Genomic DNA, 17,740 nt, shown 5'->3' with positions numbered 1-17,740 from the left:
ACATAAGCATATTTTTAAAAGGAAAAATACAGTTTTATATGTTGAGGAGTAACTTACTCAATTTATCATTAAAAAAAACTTCGAAAGTAATGTATACTTACTTCCAAAGACACAGCTACACCTCACTGACCCAGTATCATTACACAATAGACTACAGCACATAAATCAATTTTACAGTAAAGGAAACTCATTCCACTCTTATAAAAATCAAAGCTTTTCGTTTGGATAAAAACTGTCTTCCTTTGGATAAATACCTTCTGGAAGTGTATTAAGATATTTTCTGTTCTCTTCAAGAGGAATAAATTATATCCAGTGCCCTGTCTCTTGATAACTCAGGAGTTATAACTACAACATAAAAATTGTACATGTCATAACACAGTGATGGAGAGTTTATTTTCATATTAAATGGCCCCTAACTGCTACACTTCTATAATTCTGATGTCTATTTTTCATGGTTTCTGTCTTCTCCCTCACTGTCAAGGTATTTTCTCTTCTAGTATGTTATTTCCAATCTAGGTTAAGGTGGGGAACCAGAGAACTAACTGTTTCTAGAGTTAAGTATAATATAATCTGAGGGAAAATTGGTTTTATAGCATCATTTTCATACCTAGAAATTTTAGACTGTCAAAGTTCTTTTTTCTTTTTAATTTTTTTTTTAAATGGAGGTACTGGGGATTGAACCTGGGACCTTGTGCATCCTAGGCATGCTCTCTACCACTGAGCTATACCCTATCCCCTAGACTGTCAAAGTTTTTGAAAATATAACCTCCAGATAAATAAGGTGCTGATTATAATTCTGTTGAGTTCACAATCATGACAGAATCCTATAAACATAAACAGCGCATTCAATAGCTCCCCCTCCAACCTCTGAAAATAATTAATAAGCCATCTGGATGCCACAATCAATGTGAAATGCCTATAAAAGGCCTACCATGTAACACACCTGATAAGCATGATATGAAGTATGAATATTCTAGAAATCCAAGGAAGGTAGCAGCAAAGGGTGTGTCAGACCAGAGGGATGGTTGAGTTTATTGTGATTGCTCAGAAACTTAGTGCAGTAATACAAAAGGAATGCTGCCATGATGAATGGGTGGTTCCTTTTAAATGTTAAAGCCAAAAAACAAAACAAAACAAAGTAAAAAACAACAAAAACATAACAAAAAAGGAAAACAAAGAAAAAACAAAAAAATTTTTTTTTAATTTAAAAAGAAGAAAAAAAAGGTAAAGCCAGACAGAAGCAGCAAATCCTCTCTCCACAAAACTCATAATGTAAATACTTGCTCACATCAGAAAGTCTGAGCAATTGCCATAAGAAGTTGGGATCCAATGGAAGTAAGACCCCTGATTTAGAACAGACACTCCATAAAGCAAAAGCATCAGTATACTAGGCTACACGAGGAAAAAGTAGTCTGCCCTCAAACTTCACCTTTTTTTTTCTTGCTCTTCCTTCTCTATTTTGTGGGATGCAACATACGTTGAAAAGAGATGGCAACACCTATTCAGGAGCTTGACAAACTCTACCATGGCATCCTCTTTAGACATGTTTCCTAGGGCTGCCCATTCTCTCCTGTGAAGAATAACAAGAAAAGTTACCTCTTCTTCTTAATAGAATGAGAATTTGATTTAAATTCTAGGAGTTAAATATGAATGAGTCTCAGTTATAACTAAAATGAAGAATTATTCTACTATAAACAAAAGATTCAATGCTTTAAGTTTTGACAAGCATGTATTGACTTACTAAATTACATATGCCACATACTAAGCAAATCTACTGTTGTAAACTACAATTCAACTACATTGCTGATAATTTCCATACCAGTAAAAGGGTATCAAAGTTTTACTTTTCTTATTATCATAGTTTAGCCTTAACTGAATAAAGTGCTTAATATAGTCTTTTTTGTCACAACTCTGTATATGTCCCAATAAGGGAATCAATTTCTATATTGTAAATGGCTGTTTTAATATTATTTAGGAAGAATCAAATAGAGCTGTACTTGTCTTATGTTCATAATCAGATGAGTAAACTTCTTCCACAATATTCAGCCATAAACATCTCCAAGCCAAGAACAGACAAACATCTGAAGATTCCAGAAGCTGCAAGCAAAAATGTTTTTCTTATTCTAAAGCTAATGAGCCAGCTATTTACACTTTAACCAATTTATTTTGTACTCTTTTCAACATTAGTCTCATTAAATTCATTATACAACGAAAGACTATTACCTCCTGTCATTCCCCAACACATCAAAGAATCCAACCTCAGGACAAGTGTCTGGATTGTATGGGCCCATAAGAACCTGCTTATGCAGTGCCACAAGCTTTAGTTTTTCTTCGTAAGTTGGATGAAATGCTTTGCCATCTTTTTCTGTAAGAAAAATCAATACAAAGAAAATAATTAGCACTAGCAAAATACATAATTTTTAGCATTATATGTTAAAATTTTGCTATAAGGTATATCACAAATTGTTTGTAATATATATATAAACCCCATTATAGTGAGATTTTTATTTTAAGTACTAAGTTTTAATAGTAAGTCAAGATAGAAACCCTTTATGCTGAATTAATTTTTTAAGACACAGCCAAGTACTAGTACCTATGTTAAAACTACTACAGAGAAACCAATCTGTCAAGCTACAGTCAGGCACACACATAATAATGTACCACTTGACATCCTTCACAAATACGAAAAATATTCAACTATTTTTTAAATAGATAAAAAATAATTTTATATCAAACACTTTTAATATAAGAGACAATGTGCATAAGAGATTACATACACTTTGAAAAGCTATATTCAAAATGTATCCATCCCACCGAGGCACTATGATGTGTGGAAGGGGCTTGGAATCAGACAGCCTAGGTTTAAATCTCATCTCAGATACTTCCTAGCTGTAGGACCATTTAATCTCTCAGTTTGTTCATCAATAAGGTGAGAAGCCTCCTGCTACTTCAGAGGTAACAGAATAGTGTAACTGTTAGATCCTTTTCCTTCCTTCATATTATGGTTGACTCTGGCAGGTTTCCAATGGGCAATCAGAGTGGAGCCAGTTTAAAGACTTAACTATCACCAACACCACTCATAAGTAGTATGAAACTGGGTGCTGGTAAAATGGAAAATCCTTAAATAGTTCTACTTCTTTGATAAATAGTAGCATTAATTACTGGTTGAGTCTAATGATAAGAAGAGACTACCAAATTTCAAAACAACAAACAAAAAAAAGAGGTAGAAAGTAGTATCTGTTGCCTACAAATTTTATCCATGTACAGAGCGGTCACCAAAAGAAAATCACTGATGATGAGAGAAGAATATGGGTTAAAGGATATGAAAGGGAAACTCAGAAGAGGGAGAAAAAAAAAAAAAAGAAGCTGCCAATAAGCATCCAAAGATGTTCAATTTCACTTGTGAACGAAATGGAAACTGAAACCATCAGATACCAAGATGCTCTCTGCCATTAGATAGGTCAAAAAAAAGTTCCAAAAACATCAAGAGTTGGTAAGAATGGGACAAATAGGTACCGATTTTTATACACTACTGTTGAAAGTATAAATTGTTAGTTATCTTGGAGGGCAATTTGGCAATAAATTTCAAAATTATAAATGGACATGCCCTATGGTCCAGTAATTTCAATTCTTATTACCTACTCTTGATATGCACTCTCAAATACATAGAAGGAGGTGGATACAGGGATATTCACTGCAGCACTATTTTCTTGTTACCGTAAACAACTTAAGAGTTCATCAATAAGGGAACAGCTAAATAATGTAGTATATTCAGCCTGTGGTGTAAATGAATCAAGTACAGGAAACATTGTTAAGTGAGAAAAAGGAAGCTGCAGAAAACTACCTACAATCACAGCACAAAATATACAGCATCAATTCTAAGTACTACCCCCAACCCTCATGCTAACCTCTCTAAAATCAGATTAGCTTTTACAATCTACGGTATTTTACAGTTATAACTGGTGGTTTTTCTTCCTTAACTACAGTACATAAGATATTAGTATGTCTTAGAACTGATGAAATAGAGCAAGTAAACACCCCCACATATACAGTCTATGGGTACATTTATATGAATGTAAATGCAAAGAAAAAGATCTAGGAGGAGTCACACTAAAGAGATGAAAATGAGAAAGTGTGAGGGGGCTAAGACTAGGAGTGATAATCAGAGAATTTAAAACTACAAACATTTTAACCTTTCAAAGGAAAATATGTGGAAGAACAAACAGAACTGTTAAGAGGTGTTGCCTCTGGGGAAGTGACTGGCAAAATTAGTGGATGGGGATTGAAGAGCATTAATACATACACACACACACACACACACAAACTATATATTTTCCAACAAGAACAAACTCATACAATACTTGGAAAAAATAAATACTAAAAAAGACAAAACTGTGGCACTGACCCTATTTATTTAATAAAAATCAAAACAGTTCAGAAACCTATGGACATGCCATCTGTCTTTGCTACTGAGCAAACAGTATCACTAGACAGTACCAAGAGTAGGAACTTCCTGTAAAGTTTTTAGAACATGATTACCATAGGTCTGTATTTATCAGCTAAAAGGCAATTCCCATTTCAAAATCTCTTAGAAGTCTATTTCAATCAATGATGAACACTGTAAGAGTTTTTCTATATTCATTCACTCAACTTAATAAATATTTATTGAGCACCTGTATACAAATCATTGTGCTAGATGCTAGGGATTCATTGCCCTCCTGGAACTTACAAACTTGAGCTCAATCAAAAATCTGTAACTTGGCAATACAGTATATCATTGTGTCTAGGTGCATAGTTCAGGTATATAGATACTGCAAACAAATTATAATAAAATTATATTGAGATAAAAGAAAGATTATTTTAGAATACTTCTGACCTAGGGGAAAAAAATTAGGCCAAAAAGGTAATAAAGTGACTTGTTCCAACTCTTTTGGGCCAGTAGGTGTGTTTAATTCCAACACAGTATATAATCAAAATAAAGCAAAACAGATGAGAGTATACAAAACCAAAATACACCTTTACATTACCTCTCAAGTAAAAACCAACAAGCCTAGAAGTGTTCTTTATTTCATTCACTTCCCAATGAATCTCTTCGAAATACAGCCTTGAAAAATTATCTTAGCAAGAAAGACCATGTTATGCCTGTTCACTGCTACATTATTTAAAACAAAAAATCTAACTATTCAGCAATAACACACTGCTTAAATTACAGTAATCCACTGGATAGATTATACAGCTATTAAAATGACAATATAAGGGCTATACAGAATTTCAGAGAACAGATTTATGACTTACTAATTAAAATAAGTAGAATAAAAAATTAGATACCATGTTTACAACTATACAAAAATGGATGATTACACATATAGATCTTTCTTTTAAAAAATTACAGTTAAGATTTTTCTTACAAAATTAGCTAGCCAGAACTCTGTATTCTAAGATGTTAGGTTGTTAAAATATGTAAAACAATAGTGGCTACTTTTTACCAGAAAGCCTTTCTCCAACTTTAAAGGTGCCGATAACCTTCCTTTACCATCTACCTTAATTTTATACATACTAATCACCAACAGTTTTCTTATACTAATTATGTCACAGGTAATTATTAGAGAAGCATAGCCCAGACAATTTTCTTCTCACTTTCCCCAAAAGTGATGTTTTGAAAATCAGCTCCAACTTCTGATCTTACCCAACTAGTTGAAAGGATATTATATAGAAAGATTTTCATTTTTAAAACCGAAACAGTACCAACCTAAATATTCATTTTATCTTGAGCCTTATAAAAGAAAAACAGGCTGCTGGTGATTCAAGGGGAAAAAAAGGTGTAGCCTGAGAAACAGTGGGGATAGAGTGCATGGTAGAATATAACTAACTTTCCTGTTTTGTTCAATCAGGATTCCTGGGGGTTTATTTTGCTTTTTCCCTTTTTACAATAAGCCTAAGTTCTATGAAAGTGGTTGCTTTGATCTAAATAAACATCAATAAAGATAAAATCAGATGGAAACTTTATTTACTGGAAGATCAAACCCTTTTCTGATAAGTCGTGTAATAGCAATTTTCAAACATACACACAAGAATTCTTATTTGCTTCAGGTAGATGATTTGAAGCTAACAGAACTAGTGGGTACAAAAAAATATTTTAACAATAAAACTACTACAAAGTTATTTTAATGGAAGGAGGGTCCATTTCTTACCAGGTGATAAATTTGCTTCTTTATTTCAAACATTTAGTAGTGCAAACTAGAAGCAGGGGACCATGGGAGAACGTAAGTAAAGAAGGAAAGTGTACCCATTATTCAGCAAGGTGTCAGTCTAACCTTAACCCTAAAAGGTGACTCATCAATAGAGGGATGGGAGTTTCAGGATTTGGGAATGTCATTTTAATATCTGCCCCTTTTATGCCTGAGAGAACTAAGAATATATTCCCAATCCATAAGGGATTTTTCAAAAGAAGAATATGGTTTTAAGTGTTAGTTTGGGTCAAGCAGTCAAATAAATCTGTTCACCACCACTAACCAGAATACCCTTTGTTCACAGGCACTCCCTACTAAAACCACACCCAACTAATATCTCTAAAGAAGAAACTGACTAATAAGTAAATTTCTGTGAGAATGAGCAAAACAGTACATCCATTCCCATGAACTCTATTGGTATTTCCATAGACTCTTACATACTTGCTAGTTTTAAGAATTGCTCCATAATCCTTCCTTTAAACCCCTTCAAATTAATTATCATTATTCTAGCTGGGGGACCAAATTTGCCTCAAAAAAAAAAAAAAGGGCAGAAAAACCACACAAAGAAAAGGAAACACACCAAAACGTTAATACTAATAATTATTTCTGAAAGTTTGGTTACAGATTTTTTTCTTTATTCATTTTTATTTTCTCAGATTTCCAATATGCATATGTACTTCTATATCAAATAAACATATGCTTTTTTTCTTTTTTAATAAACATTTTAAAAAAGTCAAGGCAATTTATCTTTCAGCTTTTGGGATGAAGTGTTAACAGAGCAAGTATTCTCCCCTGAGGATTATACAAAACCCAGGAGGATATGCTAAAAATCCCAGCCACCTCTAGTATAGGACAGCCCACATCGTGTTGCCATTCTAAACTTCAAAGAAAACCCTTCACAATCAAAATCATCAGGCAGACTATTGAAGTTACTTCTCTTTTGCTCTTCAGATGGCTCTAGTTCACACACCATGAGGGTTTTATTTAGTTTTTCTGAGTTAGAAGAGAATAATTTTCTCCTAAATTATTTCTGATTCCAAGGGCATTAAATGTAGTTAGCAAGAAAGAAGTTATAACTACCATAACTGCATAGACAGAAAAAGCCTTGCTGAAGCTCAAAAATCTTTAACCAGGACCATGTCCCCAAAGGAAAGCTCTTTCAGTCCTGCCAGTAAGGAACAGAGGCATCATCCTAGATCCCTGCGCTTACAGAGTTAATTATTACAAAGTTATTTAATTCAATCAATTTTGGAATTCTGCTTTCTATAGCAACCCCAAATTATGCTTGGAAAGAAGCTGCAGAGCTATTTTTCCAGTGCACGTGTATAAAAACACATCAATGAGAAGTAGAAAATAACTACTTCTACTACCTGGAGAAGCATGACTACAAAGCTAGTCATTCTCAAATAGACTAAAAAGGGATCACTTGTTGGCATTTGTCCAGCAACAATTATATTAAAAAGTTCATTTGCTTTAAAACTGAAGACCAATAAAAGTCAGGTTAAAATGTATTTTACCTAAAGGAGACAGACTAAAGCAGGAACTGGCAAACTAGACCAACTCTGCCCACGGTTGTTTTAAGGCTTCTGAGCTAAGAATATTTTTAATCTTTTTTTTAAGAATTTTGAAACCACAAAAAGCAAAAACAAACAAACAAAAAACAAAGAATATGAACACAGACCATATCTTGTTCTTAAGGCCTAAAATATTTACTGTCTGAAAGGTTTGCTGATCCTGTACTAGAGGAAGAAGTAAATGCAAAACCAAATGATTTCCTGATATTTAAAAGATTGAAATATAATTAAAAGGATTAAAAACATACAATTAAACTTCCTGCTAAACATGGTGGATTGAACATACACAATTATATTTGCTCCCCAATGAAACCCCACTAAAAAGACATGGAAGCCAATTTAGAGAACCCTGGAAACGTGGCTCAGAAATCAAAGGCACCAGGTTCTTTAAAAAGCTAGAGTCTAGATAAAAATAGGAGCTTTGGTTTAAAGTCTATCTAAGAAGTAGGTACCCCTACCTCCCATTTTGTTTGGCAACTCCAAGTAGGCTACCTTGCCGTACTTTAGCAAAGGTCTGGATGTTCACTAGAGAACATGAGTCACAGCTGATCCAGGTGGGAGGACACCAGCCTGAGAGTGAACTGCAGGACTGAAAAAAGAAATGAAATGGAAGTTCCCCTAGTAAATGGTAAACACCTTCCACCCACCTTCCTTTCTCCTGTCTAGTTCCCAAATGCTAGCAACTAGGTTCAAATACATGCCAGGCAGGAGAATATTTTCATGGAAAACTGTCCAAAAATAAAAGACCTGCACACACCCCAATTTGAAGGATACTAATGTTGAAGATTCCCCAATGAAACTTCTGCCTCATCACCTACAATGATAGCTTGTACTCAAGGTTACAAGTCCTCTTTAGTGTCTTACCCTTTAACAAGAATGAAAACCCAAGGATCACCAGACATTTGAGAAAGCTTCCAACATGAAAAAAAAAAAAAACCCTCAATGAAATTTTCCAACAGAAAAAAAAAAGTCTAAAAGAAAATAAGGAATTCCAGGAAGAATTCCCATTACAGAGAGGTGAAAGATAATTTCCAGGATGATAGCTGGACAGAGACTCAGAAGGTAGAAAGCTAAGACTGGATCAAAAATTTAAGGACATCTTGAAAAAAAAATTATGCACATCTAGGAGAGATACCTGTAAAGAAGGAGTTTATCTGAGGACAAAGAAACCAAATGATAATGACCTCCAACTACACAAAAGATAAGAGTCTGCACAGGAACCAAAATATAATCAAAGTGCGTGATCAGTCTCAGCTATGAATAACACAAATAGAAACGACTCGCACTGATTTAATCACAAATGTGCCATAAAATTAGGAGTTTGAGAAGGAGGAAGAGAGAGGCATACATGTATAAGTTACATCTTTTTTTTTTTAAGGAAAGAAGTAGCAGGAAAATGGAGACCAATACCAAAAGAAAGTTAAAATAATGGAAAGTGGTTGCCTCGGGGGAGACAGATTGGAGATGGGAAAAGAGACAGGAGATGGCTATTTTTCATTTTAAAGTATCTAGTACAACTTGACCTTTTAAATTGGTCGTTTCCACTTTGATAAAAAGGTAAAATGATTAAACTCATAGGCTCCATTTCAGTAATCAGTAAGACACTATGACATACGGTAGGCATAATAATACCTGCCCTCCCCAAAGATGTCCACACATCCTAATCCCCAGAACCTGTTTATGTTAGGTTACATTAAAAAAGGGAATTAAGATTACAGATAGAATTAAGGTTGCAGCTGATCTTATCCTGGACTACTCACATAGACCCAATGTAATCACAAGAATCCTTATAAATGGAAGGGGACAAAGAAGAGACAGAGGAAGATTTGAAGATGTTATGTTGCTAGCTTTAAAGATGGAGGATGGGTCACCAGCCAAAGCATCCAGGTGGCCTCCTGAAGCTGGAAAAGGCAAGGCAACAGATTCTTTCCTAGAGCCTCCAGAAGGAATACAGCTCTGCTGACACCTTGATTTTAACCCAGTGAGACCTATTTTGAAATTCTAACCTCCAAAACTATAAAACACTATGTGCTTGTTTTAAGCCACTAAGTTTGTGGTAATTTGTTATAAAAGCAATAAATAAGAAATACACAAAACACATTTTCCCCAGTAAATATATAAATGACTTCTAGATTACATTCCTATTAAATTCGTAAGTATTTAACTTTACAATACTAAAAAGACAGCATTAATAATTTGATAAAAGTGTTATAATCACAGTTACCAAGCCCAAAGTGCTGAAAGATGACCCTTCCACCTGAAATTAATTATACAAAACGCTATTAGTCTCAAATGTCAATTGCTAGAGTAAGTTTACTAAGAAATATTTTTTCTCTGCTCTCTGGAGGTAATGGCAGAAGAATGTAACAAATTATTTCAATGTTCCTTCTAGCCTTTAGTTGATGAAATGAAAGCCAGTAAAATCTATGGATTGTAAAGGATATTAAAGACAGGTGACTGAAATGCACAACTGAAGTTCAAATCCCCTCTACATATCCACTTGGCCTGTAATAATTTGTTATTGGACACACTATAAAAAAGATGCAAGCTGTAACAGCAATAACCTAAAATGTGAGGGAGAGAGAAGTATAGAATTTCTGTATGCCATGGAAGTTATTAGCTTAAACTAGTATAACTATAAAATATTTTATATAAACTTAATGGTAACAACAAAGAAAAAACCTGAAGTAGATACACAAAAGATTAAGATAAAGAAATCAAAGCATATCCACCTAGTAATTGCTAATGTATGTTTGCACACTTCCTGGTGATGGGAATTCACTGTCCCAGTCTCTTCCATGTTTGGATAGCTGTGACTTGCAGCTCTTTATTATGAGTAGACCTCTCTCAATTCTATCCGCAGGGTCTATTTCTAGTCCTCAGCATTAAATAAAACACATTTAACATATGAGACCTTGAAAAAAGCCACAAAATATCATACACATTTGCCCTCAGTACTCTATTCTCTAGGCTAAATATCCCTAACTTATTCACTCATACGTATCTCCTAAAGACCTGTGTTTAAATCCCAGCTCTGCTATTTACCGAGTATGTAACAGGGACACAGATAACCTTTCTGAGTCTCAGTTTTGCTATCAATAGAATGGAGATAATAACGTCTCCTTAGGTTTCTCATTGAGGGTTTGAAAGAATGTGGTCCAAAGTCTTGGTACAGTGCCTGCATAGAGCAGACACTGAACAGCAGCTGTTATGATAATGATGGTAGGGATTTGAATTCCCACCCTGTACAAGTTGCTCTCTTCTGAATGAGCTCCATTTGTCTTTACCCCTAAAGGATGATGCCTCAAACTGTAAGCAGCATCCAGGGATTGTCTGATCTGTCCAGGACCATCTCTCCCTTCTCTCATTCTAGGTATCATATTTCCAACAAAGCAGCCTAAGCTCAAATCTGTTTTCTTTCATGGCCCTAACACACTGTTGCCTGGCAGAGAATACATTTTGAATAAATTCTGTCTTTCAGAAATATTAAAACCACATCTCTCCCATGTTCAATTGAGAAAAAAACTGATAAATTTTTATACTACTTATAAGAAAGTATAATACAATGCAGTATTTATGAGTTAATTAATATAAAACTCTGGAAACCACCTAGCACGTACAAAATGCTTAATAAAAGTTGAATTTTCCACCACGACTTCAACACACCCCATAATAAATTCTTGGTAATCTCTCCTCAACAACGTAAGCAGTCACAGAATACCAACTGCCAGGTATATATATACATATAATTCTTAAAACAATCTGAGTAAAAGGCAGAGTTTAAACAACTGAGTGGCAGAACTAGGAAAAAGTGCCCCAGACAGTGTTGACTCCAGAGCTCAATTTCGTAGATACTAAGCCAGAGTAGCTCTCATTTTAGTTAACTGATAAAAGTAAACATTATCTCCTTCTGGGTATTGGTTACCAGAGTGTTCACTTTGTGAAAATTCATCAAGCAACATTTATGATTTGTGTACTTTTCTGCATGTGTAGTTAATAAAGGGAAGGCCTCAGGTAAAAGTCACTTACACTAAAATATACATATACAACACATATATAAACAGCTCCTTTAATTCAGTATTCAAAGGAAAATTTTAGTTCAGTTCAAATCTACTATGAATCTAACATGAACTAGCAAATAAAAAACTCAGATGTTTAAAAGGCCATTACTATTCTTGGTGGCTATGATTTTCTTTCTTCTAAGCGACTCTTAGGTCTATATGTCCTCCTATGTTATACACTTATATCTAAAAATAATGGCAATAAAGAATGGAAAAATAAACTCAAACTGTAATAGATATTCAATAGTAACAATTAAACTTGGAATTATTTGAAGCTAACCCACTTAAGTCCAGGAGGCACATACTAATTATACATGTTATCAAAGAATAAATTACAGTTGTACAGTATTTTAAAACATTAATGGAACCAATTATAAAAGTTCTTGAAGATGCATGTCTAAAGAACAAAAGGAAATGGAACCATCCGTACGATTGCTTCTCTGCTATCAGTAATGTAATAGCGTAATCGGAGGCAACGCTAGTGGAAATGCATTAACAATTACATAGAGAAACTGAGTTCAAGACTTAAGTTCCTCCAAACTCAACTACAGCTTCCTTTCACATATCATGCATAAACACACACACACACACACACACACACAGACACAGACATCCTAGATCTATCTACTGAAATAACGACCAATCCAGAAGCAATGAGCACCCACTGTTAACACCCAGATTATGGCTCTTCAAATGCCACTTTCCACTAAAAGGAACTATGTCTCTCTGGAGAAATGGCCGATTACTAGGGCGGCAGGAAACATTTCCAGAACATGTCATCATACCAGATACAAGGAAGCGATGGAAGACTCCCATCATGTCAAAGGAACTTAGGAGCCAATCAGAAGAGGCTACCACTTGCTAAAAATGGTACAATTTGAGCATCAATAATAAAAGCTAAAGAAAAAAAAGGTTTAAATGCATGAGTACATAATGACATTTAAAAAAAACTGTCACCTTTTGAGGCTGCTAAGGGAAACAATTCATTATTTTGAAAACTAATAATGGGAAAGAAGCATTTCTTTCCTTTCCTATTTGAGCTGTATCCCAAACCAAATAGTAGATGAGGAAAAGTATTACAGTGAAGGAAAGACAATTAGAATATCACAAGTTTTCAATCCTTAATGAATCAACACATCCATTTTCAATTTACAAGAGTAAAAAACAAACATTATGTTAGCTAAATGCAGGCCTCTCAAAAGGTCTAATATTGTATTAGTAGCAATGAGATCTGGCGTATCAATATTTTTGATAGGCACATTTACTTCAGTCCTTCAGATGGGGATTTTTTCATTACAAACAAAATTTGAAACCTGACAGCAAGGTTATGCAGGAATTCAGAGTAGATGACCTTCTCACACTTGACTTTTCCAGGTATCTGAAGAGACTCTCAACAAAGTGATCATAAATAGGAAAACAGTATGAATCTTTCCATTAGCCCTTAATATTTTCAAGCAAATGTGGTAAAGAAGTTCCAAAAATGTGATAAAGCAACAGGGTAGGTAGTTATGAATACTTTCCTAGGAACACTATTAAAAAGCAGGGTTCCTATTTGCTTTTCATCTCCTGTAGTGAAAAGAACTGTCTTTGGAATCAGACAGACTAAGAACCATCTCTGCCTCTTGCTAATAATAATCAAGGGGCCTCGGGCAAGTTCCTCAACTAAGAAACCAGGATAATATCTCACTGAAGGGCTTGCAGAGGATTAAACAAAATAATACATACACAGCTCTCAAAATAGTACCTGATATTTAGTGAACATCTGCTCAATAACTGGTGACAATTATCACTCTGGAGTTTTAAATTAATGCAATCACCTACCAGCTTAATACAATGATGTAATAAAGTATTAGAGAAGGAAAAATTCACTCCCAAGAATTTTAAAAACCAAAACACAACTGCCCAGGTTAACTCTATCCAAGAAGAATAAACGCTACAATAATGCCAACCAATTTAGTCCTTAACCCAAAGAGGTGAGAAAACCAGCTTAATCTTGCTAAACTAGAACTGGGCAGTTTTGCTCCTCCTTTTTTAAAACCTTCAATGGTTCCTCACTGTCTACTGACAAAAAGGCTATTTACAATGGCATTCAAGTCCTTCCCCATCTTACCCTTCCAGCTCTCTCTCCATCAAACTACCACTTCCTGTTTGCCATCTCCCAGACACACATGCCTTCCCTTCTCTAGAATGGCATCTGCTCCCTGGATCCTCCACACTGTATTGCAGTTGCCACTGGTCCTCTTTTGGACTCTTAAGTTTCGTAACAGCAAAAGGGAACACACTATTCATTCATAGTGGTAACCTAATACAAAAATTTATCCATAAGGATTCAACAATGTCAAGAACTTCTATGGTAAACTGCTAACTTACATTTTCCAGTATTTTCATCCATTATTTTACTTTTACCTTCATACAATTAAGAGAGTAGGTAGTTGACATAATAGGTTCAGTCACTGGCCTATGACCACTGTGACAGGAACAGAATGAGAAACAAGGTTCCTGATTCCCAATCCAAGTAACTTTCAACGAAAAAAGATATCCATGTTTTCAAGATTCTTATTTATTTCATAATGAGAGATAAAATGTAATGCTATTTTTAATTCATGTGAGATATAATAACCACAAAACAGGGATTTAGTAAAACCCTTGCAAGACTGATAAAAATGCCAAGTATTATGCTGGAAAAATTCACACATTAAAAACGAAGGCAGCCAGCACGACTCACCCCACTTTCCATAATTCTTCTGACTGCTTTTAGATCCTTACTTTTTCCCCCTAATCAGGTATCTCATATACTAACAACTTCTTCACTGCTAACTATGTTACGATCCATGCAGAAAGGTAGCTTACATTACTAGACTGTTATTTCTCCATTTAAGTACTTGTATATTGCTCTGAGAGCTTAATTTAGAAACTTAGTGAATCATACCTATTAATGTACCTTTTTTTCTCTAAGATGACTGATAACTAGGTCCCTAAATTACAGATTCCCCTAGGAGTCCTGCCACTCAACAAACATGTTAAAATAATGTTAGGTTTAGACCACTTAATCTTAAATCTGAGACTCACTTACCCCAGTCATATATATCTATATATGAACAGACTCTGGAAGAGAAAAGTTAGTTGTCTAGGAGTACATGGTAAACAGAATCCAGAGCTTCCTGACTCCCAAGCAATGTTAACTTTACAGCACATTAACAGTGTTTAAAACTGTTAAAGACATTACTACTATTTTCAAATAAGACAGGCTCAGACGATAAAATTATCTTTTTTTGTTAGTCATATGGCAAAAGTTAGTATTAGATTTGTTCTTACACATTATTCTGCTACAATATGCTTTAATCTTATTGTACACTGGAAAAATAAGTTTCAAGAATAAAAATTTAGAGTAAAATGCAAAATACACGATTTGCACAGAAACCACTAGATTTTTACATAAGTGGTAGTATATTATCACCACTGGTAACTCTAAATTCACGCCAGTGACCTAAGGGTCAAGTGATTCAAAACCCATTAGCCATTACCAAATCCCCAAGCTAGCTAGCGCACAGAGGGCTGAAACTCAAGGTGCGATGACGATGAATATTTCAAGGGGAAACTTTTTAATAAAAACGCAATGAACAAGGAAAGACTAAATACTCCGGAAAATATATAAAAGAGAGACCTTCATTAGCTTGCACAATTAAAGTTATTTTGAGAGAAAACAAATAACTTCTACATGTATAACTACACTGAACGACTCAACTTCAGCTAATAAAATATGTACTCCAAAAGGCACTCCCTCTGGGAAAAGTGTCATAAATATGCCGTTCTGGAATGCATACGGAACCTAGCAACCACTTTTAAAGTTTCATTTGCTGATGTTTCTCCTTGCCCATTCCCCTCACGAGATCTAAATTATCTCTAAGAATCAAAAGGGCTTCTCATCAGTCTTTCCTACAGACAAGGTCATGTGACTGGTATCACCACCATTTGGCTAAGTGAACCACCCAATTAAAAAAAAAAAAAACCCACACATCAATCTTGCTCTAAGACAAGATTTATTACAATTAACTCTGTGATTAATACAGAAGGTAGTTTCAGGAATTAATCTAAGAATTCACTCTTGGACATTGCTTACAAGGTAAAATTTTAACCATCTAGAAATTACTAGAATATAGTGGGCATCCCTTCTCTTTAGAGTATGACAAGCCAGAGGGGATATATTCGCGTAATACTTTACTTCTTTCTTCCTTTCTGCCACATCAATACTGCCAAGTGATCAAGTCCTATTCGAGTTTACGGTTCCCCAAAATGAATGGAAAGAGTATATATGGAACCTAGGGAAAGATTTCTTCCACTATGGAAAAAGGATAAAAATCGGTGCTTCTGATACTCCAAGCCATAGGAAACAGGAAAAGGAATACGATGGTTTAACCCCCCACCCCACCCCCCCAAAAATCCCAGAATGAGATCTGGGAAAAAGAGAGAGGAGAGAGCGGGCGGTGGGGGGAAGCTCATTCTTCCACCCAGGCTCCTGGAAACCCGAGAAGCTAAATCAGGTAAGATGCTCCGGTAACCTCGGGGAGGCGGGACTCAGACAGTTAAACCAAGGTTCCAGGCCCCTCAGGGGTGTGACCTAGCGACCAAGCGGGTAGTGACAAACTTCGGGTATCCCCAAGGACAGAGTCCTGCTCTGGTCGCCGCGACCCCGCACGATGAAGGCGAGTCTGCTCCAGTCTCCCCGAGACCGGGCAGAGGCGGCGGGGATGTGGGCCTGCCCGGCTCACCTTTGAAGAAGCGCAGCGCCAGGCCATACAGCTCCTCCAGGCCGAATCCCCAGCGCTGCTCCAGGCGCCGCGCCTCCTCCGCCGCGCCCCCAGCCGCCGCCTCCCCGGGCTCCGGCTGCTCCCCTGCGGTGCCCGGGTCCCTACCGGACCCGGGAGGCGAGGGCGGCGGCAGCGGCGGCGGCAGCAGCAGCGGGGCGCCCTCCGCCCCAGGCCGCTCCTCCGGGTCTGGGCTTAGCGTGAGGCCGTCGACGGAGACCTCGAGTCGCTCTGCGTTCAGCACCGCCGCCATCTCCGCCTGCTGCGCCTCCTCAGCGGGGACAGGCGGCGGCCACGTATCGACTTCCTGCTGACCTCTGACCTCCGCTAACCGACACCGGAACTTCCGCCGCTGAGGAGGATCTCAGGCTCCCGGAGATGGGTGGGGCATCAGCTCCGGCACGATCCTCCCACCCCTAGCCCCGCGGGTCCCGAGCGCCCCCGTTCCCACCCTATCCCGGTCCCCTTCCGGCTCTCGTTCCCCCGGGAGGGGCTACGACCCAGGGACCCCCGTCCCGCCGTTCTTTCCCGCGGCTCCCGGTGTCCGGCAGGGGCGGCGTCATTCCGGCCCTGCGTGCGGTCGGTGCGGGGAGGATGACTGCCGGCCAGCGCCCTACCCTCTGTGTCAGTCCCTCCCCATTTATAGCGAGTTGTGTCGTTGGCTGAACTCTAGCCCACCACAGTTTTTCCTTGGGTTTCACAGCAGCTCGGAGGAAATGCCAAGCAAATGCCTTAAAAATTTTTTTTTCTTTTTTGTAAGAAATTGAGGTTACCGAGAAATTCAGTAGCTTCTATGAGACTGTCTTGGAAGGGCCGATCCTGGTTTTGCGGGACCTGAAACTCATACAATTTGTGGGGCCCTCATTAAGTAAAAAATAAAAATTAGGAGTGGAAAGGTAGGTAGGAAGGTGAATTTGTATTTGGAATGAGAAATCACAAGCGACATTTTGAAAAGTTAACAAAACTCACAAATATCACACAGATAACCGTAAAAGTTCTTATTAACTGCCTGACACTTCTACAGGGTGTCCAAAAATCCAGAAACATATTTATGTTTTTAAAGGTTGAAA

General features: G+C 36.8%; 1 protein-coding gene across 1 annotated transcript in view; it reads right to left on the bottom strand.

Moving 5' to 3' along the window:
• The window catches only part of ACBD3 (acyl-CoA binding domain containing 3), a 30,808-nt gene extending 13,816 nt beyond the window's left edge, over positions 1-16,992 (bottom strand). The window contains exons 1-3 of the mRNA XM_072948648.1: positions 16,635-16,992; positions 2,224-2,365; positions 1,430-1,570 (exon numbers count right to left, since the gene is read on the bottom strand). Coding sequence (XP_072804749.1) covers positions 1,430-1,570; positions 2,224-2,365; positions 16,635-16,923 — 572 coding nt within the window. The 5' untranslated portion in view covers positions 16,924-16,992. The remainder of the gene's footprint in view (positions 1-1,429; positions 1,571-2,223; positions 2,366-16,634) is intronic.
• Positions 16,993-17,740: the final 748 nt, after the last annotated feature.

Source organism: Vicugna pacos, chromosome 23 (assembly GCF_048564905.1).
Source record: "Vicugna pacos chromosome 23, VicPac4, whole genome shotgun sequence".
In the NCBI taxonomy this organism is placed as follows: domain Eukaryota; kingdom Metazoa; phylum Chordata; class Mammalia; order Artiodactyla; family Camelidae; genus Vicugna; species Vicugna pacos.
This window is presented reverse-complemented; position numbering and strand designations above follow the sequence as displayed.